Source organism: Macrobrachium nipponense, chromosome 10, assembly GCF_015104395.2.
Source record: "Macrobrachium nipponense isolate FS-2020 chromosome 10, ASM1510439v2, whole genome shotgun sequence".
Taxonomy (NCBI): Eukaryota; Metazoa; Arthropoda; class Malacostraca; order Decapoda; family Palaemonidae; genus Macrobrachium; species Macrobrachium nipponense.
In genome coordinates this window covers 28,442,729-28,465,345 of record NC_087204.1, presented here as the reverse complement: position 1 = coordinate 28,465,345, position 22,617 = coordinate 28,442,729, and the positions used below count along the sequence as shown (strand labels likewise).

At 35.3% G+C, this 22,617-nt stretch overlaps 1 protein-coding gene across 2 annotated transcripts in view; it reads right to left on the bottom strand.

Annotated features, from left to right (window-relative positions):
* Positions 1 to 22,617, bottom strand: part of LOC135223521 (treacle protein-like) — a 443,099-nt gene that overhangs the window by 319,447 nt on the left and 101,035 nt on the right. For both annotated transcript variants that reach the window (XM_064261986.1, XM_064261985.1), the window contains exon 2: positions 15,980 to 16,612. In XM_064261986.1, coding sequence (XP_064118056.1) covers positions 15,980 to 16,000 — 21 coding nt within the window. In that variant the 5' untranslated portion in view covers positions 16,001 to 16,612. The remainder of the gene's footprint in view (positions 1 to 15,979; positions 16,613 to 22,617) is intronic.

The window sequence follows — 22,617 nt, the reverse complement described above, 5'->3', positions numbered from 1 at the left end:
GGAAATGGACAGTAAAAGGTTTGAAAGGTGTAATAAGAGGAAAACCTCTTAGCAGTTGCACTATGAATCGAGTAAGATGAAGAAAGAGAATATGGCAGGAGGCACAGTAAAAAGCCTACAGTGTACCACATAAGGTCTACTGACGGCATTACCCCCCAACGGGGACCTCAAGTTCATAATTTTTTTTTGCAACTGTGAGGATTTCTCCCAGTTAACACCTGTGGATCCTTTTTCTTCATCTCCTTCATTTCCTGGAACCACTTTATCTTGAAGCAATGGTGACACAACCAAAACGTCGTTGAACAGGTTGAAAACATGACGTCATAAACGCGCGTCGGAAACATATCCCATACATATGACGAACAAGTTTAAAACATGTCATAAACAAACGACGGAAAATTACCGGATACATATCACGATCATGTTGAAGACATGCCATAAACACGTCAGACACTGATAGCATACATATCACGAAGGAGTTGAATACATGCTTTAAACATGTCGGAAATATATCACATACATATCACGAACATGTTGAAAACATGTCATTAACGAACGACGGAAAATTACCGCATACTTATTACAAACAGGTTGAAAAAATGCCACAAACGCGTCATTGGGTATGATTTAAATTTTTATATATTTTTCTTTATTTTTCAGGTCATCGGTCCAGTGCTAGGCTCGGCAGTCTACTAATTTTATTTATCAATCAATAAATCAGACGGTACGCTATTTCATAAATGTGTAAGTAAGAATCATTGAAAGTTCTTCTTCTTTTTTTTCTTTTTTTTTTGTTTGTTCCACATTCATATTTTATTTTCTCAGTCGGCTTACGCCTTCCAGCAAGGTTTCTTAGAGCTGTGTGGTGCAGATCAGTATGTATGTATGTATGTATGTATGTATGTATGTATGTATGTATATATATATGTGTCTATATATATATATAGATATATATATATATATATATATATATATATATATACTTACATCTAAAAAGTTAAGAATATTATTTTCTTCATGTTCCACGGTAAACTGAATACATGGGTGTTTACTATTCCATGATTACTTAAATAGTAAACACCCATGTATTCAGTTTACCGTGGAACATGAAGAAAATATATATTAATATTATAATATAAAAGATAATATATATGTATTATATTTATAATTGAGAGAGAGTGAGAGATAGAGAAAGAGAGAGAGAGAGAGATTAGGTCAGGCTATCATATGTCGGGTAAGCTCATAAAAAAAAAAAAAAAATTATAGGCCTAGAATGAAATTTAAACTATTTCACCACAGGACAGACGAACACAGTCAGCTGTTGAGGGCTATCTTCTTCTTCTTTTCTATTTCGATAAGAAAGTCGCTTAAAAACTGATGACAACGCGTGGTACCTTTCTAATCATTCACAATTCTTGATGTTACAGGTGTAGTTCAATTTGCACATCTGTCTTAGTTATTTTACTTGTATGGCTCTCTCTGCTGTAAGTTCTACTATTATTCAGCTGTTATTTTCTCCGCTTTCTCTTCGACAAAAATAACCTCTCTGTTTTACAGGTGCTTTACTTTGCAAGTCTTAAGCCTTTTAGGCCAGTTTCAATGAATGTTAATTTTTCAGAGTAAATAATAATTATAATATATACAACAATAATGATATTGTCAACAATACTGTTAAAGAGAATAGCAGAATTAAGCGAGTTGATTTTATATATTTTTTCTAAAAAAATATATATAAAATCAACTCGCTACATTCTGCAATTCTCTTCAACAGTATTTGCCAAAAAGAGGGTCTTTTACCAAAATAATAATAATAATAATAATAATAATAATAATAATAAAATAATAATAATAATAATAATAATAATAATACACTGAAATCACGCTAACCTTCTTCATAAGGAATAAAAATGTTTAGTTGACCTCAATCAATGGCTCTTTGGCATTTCCTTCATTAAAAAAAAGAGGACTTTTATAAACTTCGGCTAATTACTTGTGTCATCAACTTTCCCGAAACTCTAAACTACCCGAAATTGGCGTAATTTTCGCGAAACTTCGCCAAAACAGCTTTCATGGAATCGTTCGTCCATCGCCTGTTGATGCTGGAAGGAGCTGGGGCAGCGAGTGGGGAGAATCGACTCTGCTTTTCGCAGTTAAAAAGAAAATAGTTCAATTGGGATGATGATACTATATAAAACTCCGGTCTGATCTAACTATTGCAGCATGCCTCTTTTTCGGTTCTACACTCTAACATGACACACACACACACACACACACACATATATATATATATATATATATATTATATATATATATATATATATCATATATATATATATATATATATATATATACACAACAGAAACTTATTGCATACATCTCACGAACAAGTTGAATACACACCATGAACATGTTGGAAACTTATTGCAAACATTGCACGAACAAGTTGAATACACACCTTTAACATGTTGGAAACTTTTTGCAAACACTCTACGAAACAAGTTGATACATGCAATGAACATGTTGGAAACTTTTTGCAAACATTGCACGAGCAAGTTCAATACATCCAATGTACATGTTGGAAACTTATCGAAAACATTGCACGGGCAAGTTCAATACATGCAATGAACATGTTGGAAAATTATCGAAAACATTTGCAAGGGGAAGTTTCAATACATGCACTGAACATATTGGAAACTTATCGAAAACATTGCACGGGCAAGTTCAATACATGCAATGAACATGTTGGAAAATTATCGAAAACATTGCACGAAAAGGCTGAATACATGCCATAAACATGCTGGGAACTTATTACATACATGTCACAAACAGGTAGGAAACATGTCAGGAACTGACTGCAGGTTGAACACATATCAGAACCTCGTCACAAATAAGTTGAAAACATGTGGAACCCTACTGAATATATATCACGAAAATGTCAAAAATGTCTCAGACACGTCAGGAACATAAAGCATTCATATCACGAACGAGTTGAAAATATGTCAGAACCTGAGTACATTCATATCACGAACAAGTTGAAAACATGTTGGAAACTTATCGCTCGCATATCACGAACAGCATGGAAACATGAACAACCATAAGTAGAGAATGAAACTTTTTCAAATACAGGATAATTGAACGAAGCACCAATTACGACTACCAATAAGTTAATGACTATACTCTGTTTTTTTCCATCTGTCCATCCGCCGCCTGTTCGAAATAGGATATGGTGGTCGCGCATGGTAACACTGCGTCCCGGGCTTTAAATAGTTACGCTATGTGTAAGTTTTAATTAAATAAAAGGATATCTGGGTGTACATTTGCAACTGAAAAGTGTTTTAATAATTTACTGTATGCGAATTACACCGTTAATATTCGAAATAGGATATTACATAAAGCCCGGGACGCAGTGTTGCCATGCGCAAACACCACAGGCGGATGGACAGATGGAAAAAAATAGAGTATACTAATCAACCTGTTTGAGACGCGTTTATGGAATGGGGAAGTTCCCTGGGTCAATTAACGTGGATTTTTTGTGCTAAAGAAAAAAAAAACTATCCCACGATTCAAAGTTGCTTTAAAATGTTACACTTAACGGTTCTAATCATAGTACGATCATCAAGAAATTAATACCCATACGATCGCTAACTATACTCTGTTTTTTTCCATCTGTCCATCCGCTTTGGTGTTTGCGCATAGTAACACTGCGCCCCGGGCTATAAATAATATCCCGTTTCGAATATTAACGTAATTCGCATACAGTAAATTATAAAAACACTTTTCAGTTGCAAATGTACACCCAGATATCCTTTTATTTACCTAAAACTTACACATAGCGTAACTATTTAAAGCCCCGGACGCAATGTTACCATGCGAAAACACCACAGGCAGATGGACAGATGGAAAAAAACAGAGTATAAGAGGGTGTACCTCTAATCTGTCTCCCTGGGCCGACAGTAAAATCTGCGGGGCAACATCATCAAAGCTAATCGTGATTGGTGGAAACCCACGCTGCTCACCACCAATGAGAGCTGCGATTCAGATACACGGGCCAATTGGAACCGAGATATATAAGCGCCGGTGATATCCGATGTGGATATTTACCATCAGCTCAAAAAACTAAGGTTCTGAGAGGGAAGACACAAACACTAGGAAAGGCTCTAACCAGTCCAACTGACAAAATAACTACACCATACTAAGAGATTCTAGCCGCGGAAGTTAACCATAATGGGTTCCAGCCTACATAAATGGTCACCAATAAGCGCCTTTCTGTTACCAAAAAAAAAATAATCCTTTAACATTTGTTCCTGATGGCTCTCAAGAGGAGGAAGTCCAGGCAGCAATGACATAAGTAACACTTACTTTCAGGTCATCAAAACATTACTCTTCATCGAATTATTTTAGTCGACCAATTGGCAAAGAGGCGAGTGGGCTGGTTCAAATGCAAGTCAAGGTGAAAATAAATGTTTGTCTTTAGAAGTGAAAATATTTTTTTACATGTAAAATATGACGTGTACCTTTTTGAGTCAAAATAAACGTTTATCTTTACGTGTAAAAACAGATTTGAATCTTTTTGAGCCGAAATAAACGTTTAGCTTTAAGTTTGAAAATACATGTTTACCTTTACCGTTAGAAATAAACTTCTACCTTCATATATTAAAATATACGTTGACTTCTGTAAGTGGAAATAAATGTTTACATTTAAGAGAAAAATAAACGTTTGCCTTCACAGGCGGAAAGGTGAAAATGGACGTACACCTTTAACAGAAAAGTGATCCCGACAAACCATACAGTCACTATATATAAAATTATGAACGATATATTAGATCAACTCACAATAAATAATTGGACACGAAGAGTTTTTCAAAGTAAGAAAAAGCGCTTCAGTGGCGTGATCGGTATGTTGTTAGCGTGTCACCTCGGTGGCCGCGAGTTCGATTTCGGGCATTCAATTGAGGTTTGAGAGATGTGTATTTCTGGTGATAGAAGTTCACTCTCGACGTGGTTCGGAAGTCACGTCAAGCCGTTGGTCTCGTTGCTGAATAACCACTGGTTCCATGCAACGTAAAAAACACCATACAAACAAACAAACAAACAAAGTAAGAAAAGTATGTAAATATGGAAACCAAAAACACCAAATTTCATACACTACTTCGATGATCACACTGATTTTTTTTCTCTCCAACCCAAATGACCACCGAGTAGATAATCCCAATTCGTAATTACCAAAAAAATTCGCTCACAAAAGTTTTCCAAATGACGTAACATAGGAAGAAAAAATGTAATCATGACTGAAAACTGAAACCCACAAATGAAAGCTAAAACTGAAACCCACAAATGAAAGCTAAAACTGAAACCAACAAATGAAAGCTAAGAATGAAACCCACAAATGAAAGTAACTGAAAACCCACAATGAAAGCTACAAAACTGAAACCCACAAATGAAAGCTCAAAACTGAAACCCACAAATGAAAGCTACAACTGAAACCCACAAATGAAAGCTAAAACTGAAACCCACAAATGAAAGCTACAACTACACAAGAAGCTAAAACTGAAACCCACAAATGAAAGCTAAAAATGAAACCCACTAATGAAAGCTAAAACTGAAACCCACAAATGAAAGCTACAACTGAAACCCACAAATGAAAGCTAAAACTGAAACCCACAAATGAAAGCTAAAAATGAAACCCACAAATGAAAGCTAAAACTGAAACCCACAAATGAAAGCTAAAATTGAAACCCACAAATGAAAGCTAAAACTGAAACCCACGAATGAAAGCTACAACTGAAACCCACAAATGAAAGCTAAAACTGAAACCCACAAATGAAAACTAAAACTGAAACCCACAAATGAAAGGTAAAACTGAAATCCACAAATGAAAGCTAAAACTGAAACCCACAAATGAAAGCTAAAACTGAAACCCACAAATGAAAGCTAAAAATGGAACCCACAAATGAAAGCTAAGTCCCGCGGGAACATCAGTCCAAAGCACATATTGCAGTTTGCTTTTTAAAGTCACAAAAATATCCAGTGGACTGATGTTTTTGAAATGTCAAAAAGGAGTCAGCGGGTGCGTAAAGCAAAAAACTTAATAACTATATAACTTTATACCGAAACTGGTGAATAAGTTACTAAAAAAAATGGATAATGGAAAAACTGACTTCCACAAAGCAATGAGTGAATAATGAGAACCTGAAATGCTATGTTAATGAATCTAATCACAGAGATGAATAACCCAATAAAGAAAAAATAAACTCAGCGATTGCTACGAATTGGGATAAGCTAAAAATGAATAACCACATCCATCCATCCCCAAACCCCCTTCTTCCCTTAACCCAACATCCCCATCAGTACAAGAAAAATATAGTCAGCGAATACGTGATTCAGAAACGCGAAAATAAATATTTAAGAAAAAAAGCGCATGTGTGAATCTGAGAGATGTGAATCAGCAACACGAAAGATATATAATTTTGAGGAAAAAAACTGCGCATGCGTGAATCAGAGAGAGATGAGTGACAAAAAAAAAAGGAATATCTAAATTAATACAGGAAAATTTATGACTTAAAAAAACACACACACAAACACTAGCATATGAAATAAAACACGAAAGTATACAAATAAACACAAACACGAGATGAACTAAAACACGAAAATGCAGAACTTAAAAAAAAATACAAAAAAACATACACACCCACACACAACTGAATATGAAAGACCGAAATTGACTCACAAAATTCACGGATAAAAAAAAAAAAATGAGTAGACCAGTGACCCGAAAATAAATTCGGCTGTCCCTTTGAGGTCCGAGCGCGATATTCTGTTTTCTTCGGAGGAATTGATGCGGAATGCAATTACCGTCAGTTGGGCAACGGAGGACCTGTCCTGTATTCATTGCTTATGAATGGCTATTTCTGGGTATCATTTCAAAGGGCTAAAGGAGAAAAAATACAAGGTCAGTCGAGGTCAAAGGTTGGCGCTCGAAATTGAAATGATTGTGAATGGAGGAATTGCGATTGAAAGATATTAAGAAATACTGAAGGATAAGGTGTAATAAAGGATAGGAGGATCGGAATAAATTCCATAGATATTCAAAGGATACGAGTATCATTATCATTATTATTATTATTATATTACTGGGTACTGAAAGTAAAATACATCCTTCTATGGCGCAATTACGTGTATATTTCAAAGAGGAAGTCTGTTATTCCCCTTAAATCCTCTCATCCCCTTTCTCTCTCTCTCTCTCTCTCTCTCTCTCTCTCTCTCTCTGTGTGTGCTTGTGACATAAACATCAAGTTGCTTACCATAAACAGACTGATAATGATTTAGTATCAAAATTATTACATTTATGGTTACTATTTTCATTAGCATATATGAATACTGGCATGAGAGAGAGAGAGAGAGAGAGAGAGAGAGAGAGAGAGAGAGAGAGAGAGAGAGACCCTAATCCAAAAATAAAAGTAACATCACAAATGTGTGATGGCTAGGAATGATCATTTGTTCTTACCACATTTAATGAAACAGTTGCACGATCAATCAATCTCCTCTCTCTCTCTCTCTCTCCTCTCGCTCTCGTCTCTCTCTCTCTCTCTCTCTCTCATACTGTCTTTATCTCTCTCCCTCTCCAGCCACTTCCTATTAATCGGAGAACGAGATTGACCAATCGTCTCCTATAAACGACACCCCCCCCCCCCCGCAACCCCCACCTCCAACAACCCCCTTCCCTTCTCCTAACTCCCCCCCCCCCCCGCCCCCGTTTTGGGTCTTCCCCCACCCCTTTCCTGGAACCATTGAGAGCCAGTTGAACGGATCTTATATACGTAAATGGAATGGGAACCTCTAGAAAGCTATTAGCGTAGCTCTCTCTCTCTCTCTCTCTCTCTCTCTCTCTCTCTCTTTCTCTCTCTCTCTCTCTCACTTTATTTCATTCCAGGGAGAGTCAGGTATACACATAGAGAGGAACTAGCGGCAGATTGGATTGGATTAAGGGCCACCAAACATAAAGGAGATGGAATATTAGCAGATGACAAAGATCTCTCTCTCTCTCTCTCTCTCAAGAGAGAGAGAGAGAGAGAGAGAGAGAGACGGGGATTAAACTGCTTTTAGTAATAATGCTATTACATCAGGGTGTTGTATTATCCCTTTACAACTAGTGATGAGAGAATATGCGCCAAACCTATTCTTATACTTTTACAGCCATTTCAAGTTTCACCAGTTGATACTTCTCACTACCTCAAGTTAACTTTTTCTTTTGATGAATGTCTCTACATAATAACTACCCAGTTCCTTTAAACACCCTTGTTCCCTAATTTATTTCTGCATCAAACCAGTCACCCTCTCGCGGGAGTTTTGTCATCAATATAAAATCAGTTTCATAAGTCAGCATTTTGACATTCAACACAAAATTATAATTTCATAAATCAGTATTTCAACATCAACATCAAATCATAATTTCATACGTCAGCATTTTGACATCAGTATCATTTTGACATCAACATCAAATAATAATTTCATAAGTCAGCATTTTGACATCAACATCAAATCATTATTTCATACGTCAGCATTCTGACATCAGTATCATTTTAACATCAACATCAAATTATAATTTCCTAAGTCAGCATTTTGACATCAACATCAAATTATAATTTCATAAGTCAGTATTTTGACATCAATATCAAATTATAATTTCATAAGTCAGCATTTTGACATCAGTATCATTTTGACATCAACATCATATTACAATTTCATAAGTCAGTATTTTGACATCAACATCAAATCATAATTTCATTAGTCAGCATTTTGACATCAGTATCATTTTGACATCAACATCATATTATAATTTCATAAGTCAGCATTTTGACATCAACATCAAATTATAATTTCATAAGTCAGCATTTTGACATCAACATCAAATCATAATTTCATTAGTCAGTATTTTGAACATCACATACATCAAATTTTATATTTCATTTTATTAAGTCGCATTTTGACATCAACATCAATACTAATTTCATTAATTTCAGCATTTTGACAAAAATCAACACAATTATAAATTTCATAAGTCAGCATTTTGACAATCAACATCAAATCATAATTTCTTATGACAAATTTGGACAATCAGTATCATTTTGACCATCACAATCATAAATTAATGAATTTCAGTAAGTCAGATTTTGACCATTCAACATCAAACTTCATAAACTTTTCATAGTCAGCATTTTTGACATCGAACAATCAAATTACTAATTTCATTAAGTCAGCCATTTTGGACAATTTAAACATCAAAAAATTATAATTTGCATTAAGTTCAGCATTTTGCACATCAACATCAAATTCATAATTTCATAAGTTAGCATTTTCGGACCATTTTCCACATCAAATCAATAATTTTCATTAGTTTTCAGCAATTTTTTACATCATATCATTTTGAACATCACCTCAATTATAATTTCATAAGTCAGTTAATTTTGACATCAACATCAAATCATTAATTTTCATAAGTGCAGCATTTTGGACATCAACCATCAAATTAATAATTTTCATTTAGTCAGCGATTTTTGACACTTAACTATCAAAATTAATAATTTCATTCAGTTCAGCATTTTGACATTTTCAGTATCATTTGACATCACATCTTAAATTATCAAATTTCATAAGTTCCAGCATTTTTCGGACAAAAAATCAACATCACAAAATCATAATTTCAATTTAGTCAGCCATTTTGACAATCAGTTAAAGTCATTTTTGACATCAACATCATATTAAATTTAAGCATAAGTCAGTATTTTTGGACATCAACATCAAATCATAATTTCATAAGTCAGCATTTTTGACAATCAAACCATCAATTAATTAATTTCATTAGTCAGCATTTTGACACATTAATTCAAATTATAATTTCATTAGTCCAGCATTTTTGAAATCAGTTCCATTTTTCTTGACAATCAACAAATCAAATATTAAATTTCATAAGTCAGCATTTTTCGACATCAACATTACAAATCATAATATTTCATTAGTCCATGCAATTTTGACATCAGATTCATTTTGACATCAAACATCCATATTATAATTTTCATAACGTCAGTATTTTTGGACATTTCCAACATCAAATCATAATTTCATTAAGTAAGATTTGACATCACAATCAAATTATGCAATTTTCCATTAGTTTCAGCATTTTGACATTATACAAATTATAATTTCATTAGTTTCAGGAATTTCAACATCCCCAATATTCAAATTAATTTCAATTGCAAAGTCAGCCATTTTCGACATCAACATCAATTCATAATTTTCATTAAGTCAGCATTTTGACATTCAACATTCAAATCATTTTGAATTTCATTAAACATCAGTTAATATCAAATTATAATTTCATAAGTCAGCATTTTGACATCAATATCAAATTATAATTTCAGTAGTCAGCATTTTGACATTAATATCAAATAAAAAATTCATAAGTCAGCATTTTGACATCAATATCAAATTATAATTTCATTAGTCAGCATTTTGACATTAATATCAAATAAAAATTCATAGTCAGATTTTGACATCAACATCAAATCATAATTTCATAAGTCAGCATTTTGACATCAATATCAAATTATAACTTCATTAGTCAGCATTTTGACATTAACACCAAATTATAATTTCATTAGTCAGCATTTTGACATCAATATAAAATTATAATTTCATTAGTCAGCATTTTGACATTAATATCAAATTATAATTTCATTAGTCAGCATTTTGACATCAATATCAAATTATAATTTCATTAGTCAGCATTTTGACATTAATATCAAATTATAATTTCATTAGTCAGCATTTTGACATTAATATCAAATAAAAAATTCATAAGTCAGCATTTTGACATCAACATCAAATACTAATTTCATAAGTCAGCATTTTGACATCAATATCAAATAATAATTTCATTAGTCAGCATTTTGACATCAATATCAAATAAAAAATTCATAAGTCAGCATTTTGACATCAACATCCAATCATAATTTCACACATCAGCATTTTGACATCAAGATCCTTGTCACATCATATCACATCTTTACTTCACAAGCCAGCTTATCTCATCAATACATCCTCAAAATTCATGATGCTCCACCCACTGTAAAACATTATAAAAAGAAATGATTCAAAACGAGGGAATGAATCACGAACGAATCACGAACGAATCATGTAATCTGTTCCTTACCCGTGAATAGACGCAATCAAGAGGAGAATCAAGAGGAAACTCCTTTTTTTTTTATTCAAGAGAAATATTTCATAATCATAATTCCACTCCTTCACAAAAGAGCTTAATCTCGTGTTAATATCAATTGGGAGCATTTAAATTCACAATTTTTTTTTCCACGAATTGAAAAGAATGGGGAGGTGGGCAGAGGTTTTTTTCATTTTTTTTTTCTCGTGCACCTTGCGATATAACGTGGGAGGAGGGGGAGGAGGAGGAGAAGGTAAGACAGAGGGGACGTGGGGATGAGAGAGAGGAGAGAGAGAGAGAGAGAGAGAGAGAGAGAGAGAGAGGGCGGTTTTAAGGGGACGTTTATTAAGTGGGCTTCACGGATAGACTCATCCAGGCAGATCGAATGTCTTGCAGTCCCCTTTTGTGCAGGAGAGAGAGAGAGAGAGAGAGAGAGAGAGAGAGAGAGAGAGAGAGAGAGAGAGGTGACGAATTCTAGAAGTGGACTAGCGAGAATAATGGCGCCCACATCGACATTATAATCACTCTCTCACTCTCTCCTTTTCTCTCAGGACTTCCTAAGGAGCTGACTACTTCGACTCGTACCTCTCCTTAACGTACTCATGACCTTAACATAAATCTCTCTCTCTCTCTCTCTCTCTCTCTCTCTCTCTCTCTCTCTCTCCCTCTCTCTCTCCTTGTGCTGATGAAGGGATACTAGAGTGGCTACCAAGAGACAGGGAATAGAAAGTCAAAGATAAAATGAATAATGCCGTTGTAAAATAACTGTTATACATTCTTAAGCGTTGAAATTATGTAATACATAATAATTCGTCTTTAAAAAAAATAAAAAAGCCAAGAAATGACAAATTAGACTTTGTTAATTCTCCAGTGGTTATTTTGATTGCGGGAATTATTATCATTATCATTATTATTATATTATTATTATTATTATTATTATTTATTATCATTATTATTATTAATAAACAAACTGCTATTATTATTATTACTATTAAAGGTAGGATAACAGCCAATACAAAAATGACCAGAATTAATATAATTTCACTGATTATCATAATCATCACCGCAAGATATCATTATCACATCTGATATCAAATGTTGTCATCACTACCATAACTTATCATTAAAATCACTGACAATTTTTCTTTAAATAAATAAAAATGATATACATCCATTATGGTAACAGTAGTTTGCAATGCAATAAAAACCTGTATCCTTTTTCACATAACACATCAACAACAGCTTCCAAATGTAGAGGCGGGATAATCGTAGCTATATTGGGCATGAGATAGTTTACGAATTCCGACCACAAAGCTATGGAAGTAATCAAGGCTTGATTTATAAAAGACATTCAATCTTTGTTTTACTTAAAATTGACAATGAAATATACAAGACACGTTAGTTAGTTATACTATAATAACTAGATGGTGATGCTTGCTATAATGATTGGTAATAGATGAAATCTCCTAATTAGGCTACCTCAGAGATTATGGCTGTATTTATCAAAATATGAAGCGACCTCCGAAAGACAACAAACTAAACTCACTACAAATCATTGCTAAAAATCAATGAGACAAATTTAATAAGCGTATTCAGAGAACGCAAACCTCCACCAAGGATGAACAATCGCCCATCACAAGGTTTTTTTTTTTATTTTCTCCCCCAAAAAGTTACTTTTACACATTTTCACTAGCCCTAACTTTGGTTAAATCTTAGTATAAATCCATGCAGAACATTTTGAATAATTCATCCAATAAACAAGTACGCCAAATGAACCATACACATGAGATGAAAACCTATATACTACGCCTGATGGGTTGGTTCAACCCCACTTCGCACTGTAGGAGTAAGGAAAGTGGGACTTCCCCCCCTCCCCCTCCCACTTTTTAACTTTCTTGGGCGATATAGCGTGGGGAAAATCCTATATACTTCGGCTGATGGGTTGGTTTAACCCTCGACAATGGTAAATACTGTTACTTATATTTAGAACGCGCATTTGCATTGTGGGAGTTAGGAAAGTAGGATCCACCCACACCCCCATTTCCATTTTGGGACAAACTCTTGACAGAAAATTCTCTCTGAAAATCCACTGGTTTAATTCCATTGTCTCTCAACTCACGACGTTTGAAAACGCCGAGATTTTTCCATTTCAGAGGAGACAGATGGAAAATTAAACAGCGAAGGGAAGGTGAGGACCAAAGGGGGAAAGTTAAAAAAAAAAAAAACAAAAACTAAAACAAACAAAATAAATAAACCAAATAAAAATGAGTAAAGCCGAGGACCAACAATGGTAAGGGGGGATAAGTAAAGAATGCAGATAAAAAGACAACAATGACACGGATCTGCAAAGGAAAGAGTAACTGAAGAACAAGAATGCGACGAAGAACAAAGTAAATAATTAACGAAGGTAAAAATAAAAAATGAATAAGATCTCTATTAGCTTTACAATTACTAAAAGGAGACGATGAAGACTATGGCATTTTGTTAGCCTGGTGAAAAAAAAAAAATAATAATAATGATCACATTAGAAAGAATGGGTTACAACTTAGTTTAATCAACTTTTGAGGAAGAGTTCGACAAACTTCCTAGAATGTGCTTCATTAGGAGAGAGAGAGAGAGAGAGAGAAGGAGCGAGAGAGAGAGAGAGTAGAGAGAGAAGAGTGTCTATCTAGCTCACTCTATTTGTTATATATATATATTATATAGATATCCTATAATATATATATATATAACAGCTATTATACATATATATTATAATATATAAATATTATATTAAAATATTAAATATATATATATATATATATATATATATATATAGATAATATATATAGTATATATATATATATTATATATAGAATATTAATAAATAATATACTTTAATTAATTTTATTATATATATATATATATATTTATTAATAATTATATAATAATTTATATATTATATATATATACTATAATATATATATATATTATATAACAAAACCAAAAACCTTAGCACTAGGCACAGAGTCATAACCAGAGCATATCTGCCAAAGGCTTTCACAAAGAGATGATGATCCCAGCGCCAGTCAGCGCTGGAAGGAAATGCATAATTGCCTCGTGAACAAATAGCTAGCGGTGCTTTAATATCTGTAGCAGCAAGCAGGTTTCCTGCCGCCGAGACCCAAACCGTTTTCCGCTGGATTTCTGGAACGTCGTGGAGGGTGTGGTGATATACGTTTGTGTGTGTGTGTATACATACACACACACACAACACAACACACACACTATATATATATAATATATATAATATATATTATTTATATACTTAATATATATAGAATATTTATATAAATATATATAAATATACATACATACATATATAAATGTGTGTGGGTGTATTTTTGGGTACACACAAAGGCACACATATTATAGATATATTTTCATATATACATATGTACACACGGACGCATGCATACACACACACACACATATATAATAAATATGTGTATGTGTACGCGCGCATGTGTAAAATGTACGAAATTCATAAATTTTGTGTATGAATGATATAGTATGGAAAATGAGATGGCATGTTCAATTGCAAATTATAGGGCGTTTACCTCCGAAATTCCACGAAAGATGAAACAGTCAGAATTGAACATTGACAACATTAAGAGGAAGAGCATCGAAGTCCACGCAATGGATGCTGCAATAACACTGCCATGCACGAGTGCGTTATTGATACTGCCATTACGTTAAATATGGCCTGCAATCAAATCCAATAAACATCCTGAATCATGTCCAAACTGACATTTGAAAATTGTTGCGCAATACCAGTCACGAACATGAAAATGAAAATGTTTATAGAGTAAAATAGGAATATTTCGATTTTCTTTTTCTTTTTTTTCCTACGAGAAAGGAAAGCGCAAAAGGCCGTTATTGTAGGCCGATTCTGATACAAGGGATTATGAACGAATGTGCCCTGCCCTCTCAACCCCGCCCCCCCAACCTTATACCCCTCCCCCACCCACAATGCACCCCCCCCCCCTCTCTTGATGGCAAATACATCAGGATTAATATTGACGACGAAACGGGAGACTCGGCCATGCGTCAATATTTCACTATTAACTATAAACGGTCGCGTTCTATTTGTCTAAATCCGTTCAGTGAACGTAAACAGAGCATCCAGGTTTTATTTACTAGTTCATGCACGTCACGTAAAGCAAGATGTATCTTCTATTACTGGCAACTGAAATTTTACAAAATAACGGAAATCTTTTTCTAGTTAAGCTCCGGTTAGTTATGAAATCGCGCAATAAAAATATCTCTTTATTATCTACCCAAACATGGAATACCGACGGCTCCAAGTTACTGTAGATAATGGGTTAAAATATTTTACATTTTACAAACAAACAATACGAGAGTAATAGTTTTCAAACGTGAAAAATATAACTCTAAAATTGAATAATGGGTATATCAATAAATGACAGAAACTCATGACTCCTCATTACCATATAGTCTATAGATTATAATGAATATCATATATATATATATATATATATATGATATATATATATTCTATATATATATAGATATATTTTTTTCTAAATGTGTGTACATAGTACTGTATCAATTAATTCCCCAATGCACCCTCATCCAAGCAATATTTAAGAAAAAATACACACAAGCAAAGATCCACGCATGACCAGAAACACGAGCAAGCAAACAAACACCCAATTTTTTTTTTTTTTTTTTTTCCTTTAAAGTAAATATTGCATTACTCACCATATCTCTCCGTCCGTCCATCCGTCTTCCCGTCTCTCTCTCTCCGTCTCTTCTCTCCCCCTGGCCACCGAAAAAAAAAGAAAAAAAAAAAAGCAGGTCTCAACTCGACCGGGTCAGTGTTGCTCAAGGAAGAAGTTCCATATGATACAGCAGACGATGCAGAGGAAGACAAAAATGAATATGATTATGATGATGATCATCCATGCCTCCATCGAGAGCCCTCCTGATGGAAGAAGCCTTCTTCGCTGCTCCTGCTGTTACTTTCCTTATCCTCCTTCTCTACTGGCTCTCCTCCACGCCTACGACTCCCTTCCCCTTGTCTTCCGGAGCGCTTCCCTTCGTCGCCTTCTGCAGCGCTTCCCCACATGCTATTCCCTCTAACGGCATCTCAAGACAGTTCACGGCCATTGAATAGCGATGATCAGCGATCACACTCTCTCTCTCTATTGATTTACTTTTCTTTCTTTCTAATTTTTCTGATTTTTAAAAATTATTTTTCTCTATTATTCACTTTGGAGGCTTTTTATTAATTGGTTTTACTTTTCTATTTATTTCTTATTCCACTGCAATATATGACGGGGCATCATGCATCCTGCAACGCACTGCTTTTCGTGAACACACACAAACACTATCCTGTTGGCGAAAGAAAGAAAGAAAAATTAATAATAATAATAATAACAATAATAATAATAACACAAAATCAGCAGTAGTAGATGAACCAATATCAACAAGTGTCAGCTATAATGCTGCAATCAACAACAAAAACAATGCGAATAGTAACATCGGCAATAAGCATTTTGAAGTAAACACCAAAAAATGGGGTCATACTCATTTGGCCCATTTTCGCAAATGTCCAAAACTCCCACAAAATACTAAGAGCGAGTCACGTGACGCGGACGGTTCGTCCAGAGAATAGTGTTGCATTGTTATAATGATGATGATGGTAGCGACGGTAAATGATGATGATTATAGTGATAATCTTTCTCCGCATGACGTAAACTGTTCCTCATCCTCGCCTCTTTTCTCGACGCTAAAGCAGTTATAATGTAATATTACCCATAAGGTAAATCCGATCTAGAGATTCAAGACGGTGATATAAGCGAGGGTGAGAGGCACTACATCACTCAGTCAACTTGAAGGAAAACTATTGATAAGCAAGGCTGAACCTTCCCTGGACGAAGGGAAGACTGAAATATGAATTACAATACCAGCAAACTATCGTTGTTGCACGCGGGAAAAATTTCAGGGATATTTGTTTGTTTGTATGGTGTTTTTACGTTGCATGGAACCAGTGGTTATACGGCAACGGGACCAACGGCTTTACGTGACTTCCGAACCACGTCGAGAGTGAACTTCTATCACCAGAAATACACAACTCTCACTCTTCAATGGAATGGCCGAGAATCGAACCCGCGACCACCGAGGTGGAACGCCAACACCATACCAACCACGCCAGTGAGGCGCTTAAATTACAGGGATAAACATTGCTCAAATGGATTCCATTCGATACCATTATTTTGTCTCATACGATGACAAAATAGGCATTGCTACGCAAATATATCCCAAAACTACACGTGGGTCTGCCCCACTTTCTTGGCATTTCAAGTTCTTCGGTAGCTAGCGAGTCTAATTAATCCCATCAATAACATATAAGATCACAAAAGAAATGGAAACATTCTGGAGAGGTATGTACTATATACAATGTGTATATAACTATATATACATATAATGTTCATATATATATATATATATATATATTATATATATAATATATATATATTATATATATATATATATATATATATATATATGATATAATCACTTTAGCACGTGATTCATTTATCACACATATCTACAGGTGAAAAATAAGAGGTCCTGACCAGTTTCGACTTTATTTCCAAGGGCCATTCCAGTCCTTCGTCAATGGCTTGGAATAAAAGTCGAAACTGGTCAGGACCTACACCCCACCTATTATTTTCACCTGTGGAGATATATATATATATATATATATATATATATATATATATATATATACATACATATATATGTATATATATATATATATATATATATATATATATATATATATATATATAGTTTGTGTGTCAAGACACCTCCATCAAAAGCATCTAACACAACCAGATACCAACTAAACAAAAGCACGGAAACACGAGAGGCGATGAATATAAGAGTAAAAGAGAGAGAGAGAGAGAGAAAGTTTGCTGGACGCGATTCAAAGGACCTCCCACAAAAATCCGCCGAGAGAGAGGAACTCGGGGTATGGCCACAAAAATTCTCACCCGCTGACGACACCAGTTGGATTTCGGATAGGGTACGTGGGCAGGGGGAGGGGGGGAGGGGGCGAGGGGGGGAAGACTACAACTAGACTCTTTAGCAAACTCTACTCTCTCTCTCTCTCTCTGTCTCTCTCTCTGTCTCCACTTTACGAGAGTGATTCACCTTCGAGTTTCGATTCATGGGGTTGCACGAGGATGAGGTAAGTAAACTCGTAAAGACACATGCGTATACAGTATGTATATATATATATATATATATATATATATATATATATATATAATATAGTATGTATACATAAGTATAAGGCGGCATGAAAACTAAAATGAATTATAAAGATTTTAAAAGAAATGTTCTATTTTTCTCAACAAACCCCATTCTTGAGAGAGAGAGAGAGAGAGAGAGAGAGAGAGAGAGAGAGAGAGAGAGAGAGAGAGAGGAAGAAGTAAGTGACTAAATCACACGAGGCAGAGTCATTAACGAGAGGGGATGACCCTTCTTTTCCCAATCCTCCTAATGACGCGACTTAACAGATACTAATGCTGCTGGGACGGCAGGGGTACTTGGTTGGAGGGGGGGGGGGGGGGGGGTGGTGGGGGGGGGGGGGGGATGGATGGAAGGACCGGGGGGAGGCACTAGGGTTGGGATATACAGGAATGGGAGGTGGGGAGGAGAAAGGTTGTTGGGAAGACCTGGGGAAGAATGACGGGGTGAAGAAGATTTTATATATATACGTATTTATATATATATATATATAGTATATATATATATAATATATATATATATATATATATGCATACATATAATATATATATATATATATATATATATATATATATAGAGAGAGAGAGAGAGAGAGAGAGAGAGAGAGAGAGAGAGAGAGAGACCTGGCTCGAAAAGCTACTTACTGACAATATTGCAAGGTAAGAAAAAATTTCCAAGGGCAGGTTAAATTATTATTGTTATTATTATCATTATTATTATTATTATTATTATTATTATTATTATTATTATTATTAAAGAAATACAATAAATTTTATAGAAAAAATGTATAAGCAAAACTAAAAAGAAAAAATGACTCTCCACCTTTCCAAACTGCAGATAATAGCATTTCTACTGAAGTTTTAGTAGAGGTGAAAGAATTCATAATTAATTTAATTTTTCATAGATGTACGATTTGATTTTCTAACATGGGGAGTGGGGAGGGAGTGTTGTATTTTACCATTGCCCCTTCCCCCCCCTTTCCTCCCGATCCCCCTCCCCCAAAAATCACCCCCTTTTTTGGAAATTGGCTGAAGGTGTTAAAATCACAATTTTATTAACCATCTTTACACCTAAGCAGTTGCCGGCTTCTTATACAAGCATTATTTACAAAGATTAGTATCTTTCCTTCCTTCTCCCTTAGGCACTAGTTACCAAGGTATTTACAGTTGCCCGTTCCTACGGCCTCCGAATGGGAAAATCATCGGAAATAACAAATGGGGAACAAAATGTGCTACAGAATGACAAATAGCGAAGTGCCTCCTCAAAATCAACATTGCAACAGAAAACGACCGCAAGTATTACGGACACTGAGAGTGAAATGAATTCAAATATAATTAAAAATAAAAAAGCAGGAATTCAAAAGAAATGAGAGACTTAATTCCATCAGCAAGCCAGAAAAGGCGAACTTGAAATGTATCTGAAAAACAAAGGTATGGAAAATATTTGGATTGGGAATGGGGGTGGGGGGCGGGGGGGGGGGGGGGGGGGCGGGGGGGGGGGGGGGTGGTAGGAGGTCGGATCTGCAGATGAGAAAATGATGGAACAACGAGGTGAAATACAGCAAGAGGGACCGTGGGTGGATGAAGAGAGAGAGAGAGAGAGAGAGAGAGAGAGAGAGAGAGAGAGAGAGAATACCCCTTAGAAATTATAGAAAACCGGACTCTATACGTAACAACTGCCGTTAATACTTTCAACGTTATTTCAGTCAAAATCATTGCGTAACTCTTCGATGATTCTTGCTGCAAATAATAATAATACTATCAGCAGCAGCAGCAGTATTAGTATTAGTAATAGCAGCAACTAATTCCCTGCTTTCACTGCACCACGGATCAAAATCCCTTCACTTTAAACACAGCCTTGTGACATAGAGAGGAAAATACGTCATCACCCAATTACAGAATAAAGCTGCTGGTCCCCTCTGGCAGGTTCAACTGCTGAAAACAAAGAGAAGGCTACACGCACTACGTTTCGTTCTTACAGAGATACACTCTCTCCTCTCTCTCTCTCTCTCTCTCTCTCTCTCTCTCTCTCTCTCTTCTCTCTCTCTTATGGTTTAAAAGCTATCGCTAGTTTTTTGTCTCTCTCTCTCTCTCTTAAAGTTTAAAAACTATCCTTTTATCTCTCTCTCTCTCTCTCTCTCCATTCATGTCAATACCATAACTAAATCTTCCTATCTGATCATTAGCAAATTAAGTATATACATATACATGCTCACAGGCACACCCAAGACATTACACACACACACACACACATATATATTATATATATATATGAGGAAACGGCTTCATCGCTAATCACAGCTCATGGTATGTGGTCAAATTGGCCAATCCAGCAGTACCAAAAATTTTTCTATTTTCAAAACCCCCCCATCATCAATCAGAATCCTTACTTAAAAGCAAACTATCAAGACAGCCATTCACCAGGGGCTATCTAAATCCCATTTAGGAGGAGTCGCCTATTCCAGTGACAAGATAAATCATGAACGGGGGTGTAGGGGGTGTGAGGGGGGGGGGGGGGAGAAAAAGGCCGTTAGCTTTTGATTAGAGTTACTAGACGGTCTTCCGCAAGTTCACAAGGTAAATGTTAACGAATTATAATATATATATATATATATATATAATAAATATACATATATATATATATATATATATTATATATATGTATATAATATATAATTAATAATATATATATATATATATATATATATATAGTAGTGTATATATAATTACACAAACCCACAATCCTAGCCCAAAGAATAAGTGCCACGAAAAAAATAAAATTTTTAAAAAAGAACAGCGCCAACATAACTAAAGCGAACGAGACCACACAACAAAACCAACAATAGCCACAGAGGCTTCAGACTTCACACTTCAAAGAGACAAGTCAGACAGACAGACAGACAGAGACAAAGCGTCGGGAACCTACGAAGACTAAACACGCAGGTAATAAAGATAGCCAATCCCGCCCCCGCCCCCACAAAACCCCCCATTAAGGAAGAGATAAGTTGAAAAAAAAAAAACTAGGGCGAAAAAATATCGCACCAGAACCTTGAGGAAGGAGGGGGGGTGGAGTTGGGGGGGGGGGGAGCCAGGGTCCTTATCTTTTTCCGTCAGACAATCCAAATTGCGCCGGCGACAACGACGACGCGAGATAAGACGAAAACGAACGACGAGGTTGTTCCGCCCCGTCGTGGGATGATTATATTTGATGCTAAAAACAACATTCAGGAATTATAGCTATTATTTTGAGATGTGAAACAGCATCCAAAAACAATGGAAAAAAAAGAAAACCATTATCATTATTATTATTATTATTAATTATTATTATATCAGAAGATGAACCCTATTCGTATGGAACCATTTCACCAAAGGGGCCCTTAATTGACTTGAAATTCAAGCTTCAGAGGAATATTGCGGTGTTCATTAGGAAGAGGTAAGAGGAGGCAAAGGGAAATACACAAAGAAGAGATCCCACTTATTAAAGAAGAAAAAAAAAAGTAACAGATATAAAAATGTATTAAAATGCAAGAAGAATATCATTGAAGGTAGTAATGCATTACACCGTCATTTAAACTTCTGAAGAACCAATTACAAGACATCCTCAGGGAACCTGTTCCACAATCCAACAGTGTGAGTAACGCCACCAGAAGCTGGGAAAGAGAACAGATGTTGCGCCGTCAACGAGAAAAGATCCGCGTTCACAAAGAGGATTAATAATACAAAGTTGCAAAGACAATCGAGCCCAGAATCAGTGGCCCGGTTTCTAATTTGGGGGAAATGACAAATAATAAACCACCAGACCATAAAAGGTATAGGAAGTGGAACTGGAATATAAAATTTAGGACAAAAGACAAGCGCTGAGAACTATGATAAGGTCAATCAGCGCTGAAAATAATGACGAAACAATTGTCAGGGTGGAGAGTAAGTGGGAAAAAAGAGAATATGACCTGAGATGCAGTAAAAGTAATAATAGGAGTTGCAGCTAGGGGCCGAAGGCACGCTGCAACTTCAAGTAATGCCTACAGCGAACCGCGTGAGGTACACTGACGGCACTAACCCCCAGCGGGAAAGCAAAGTTAT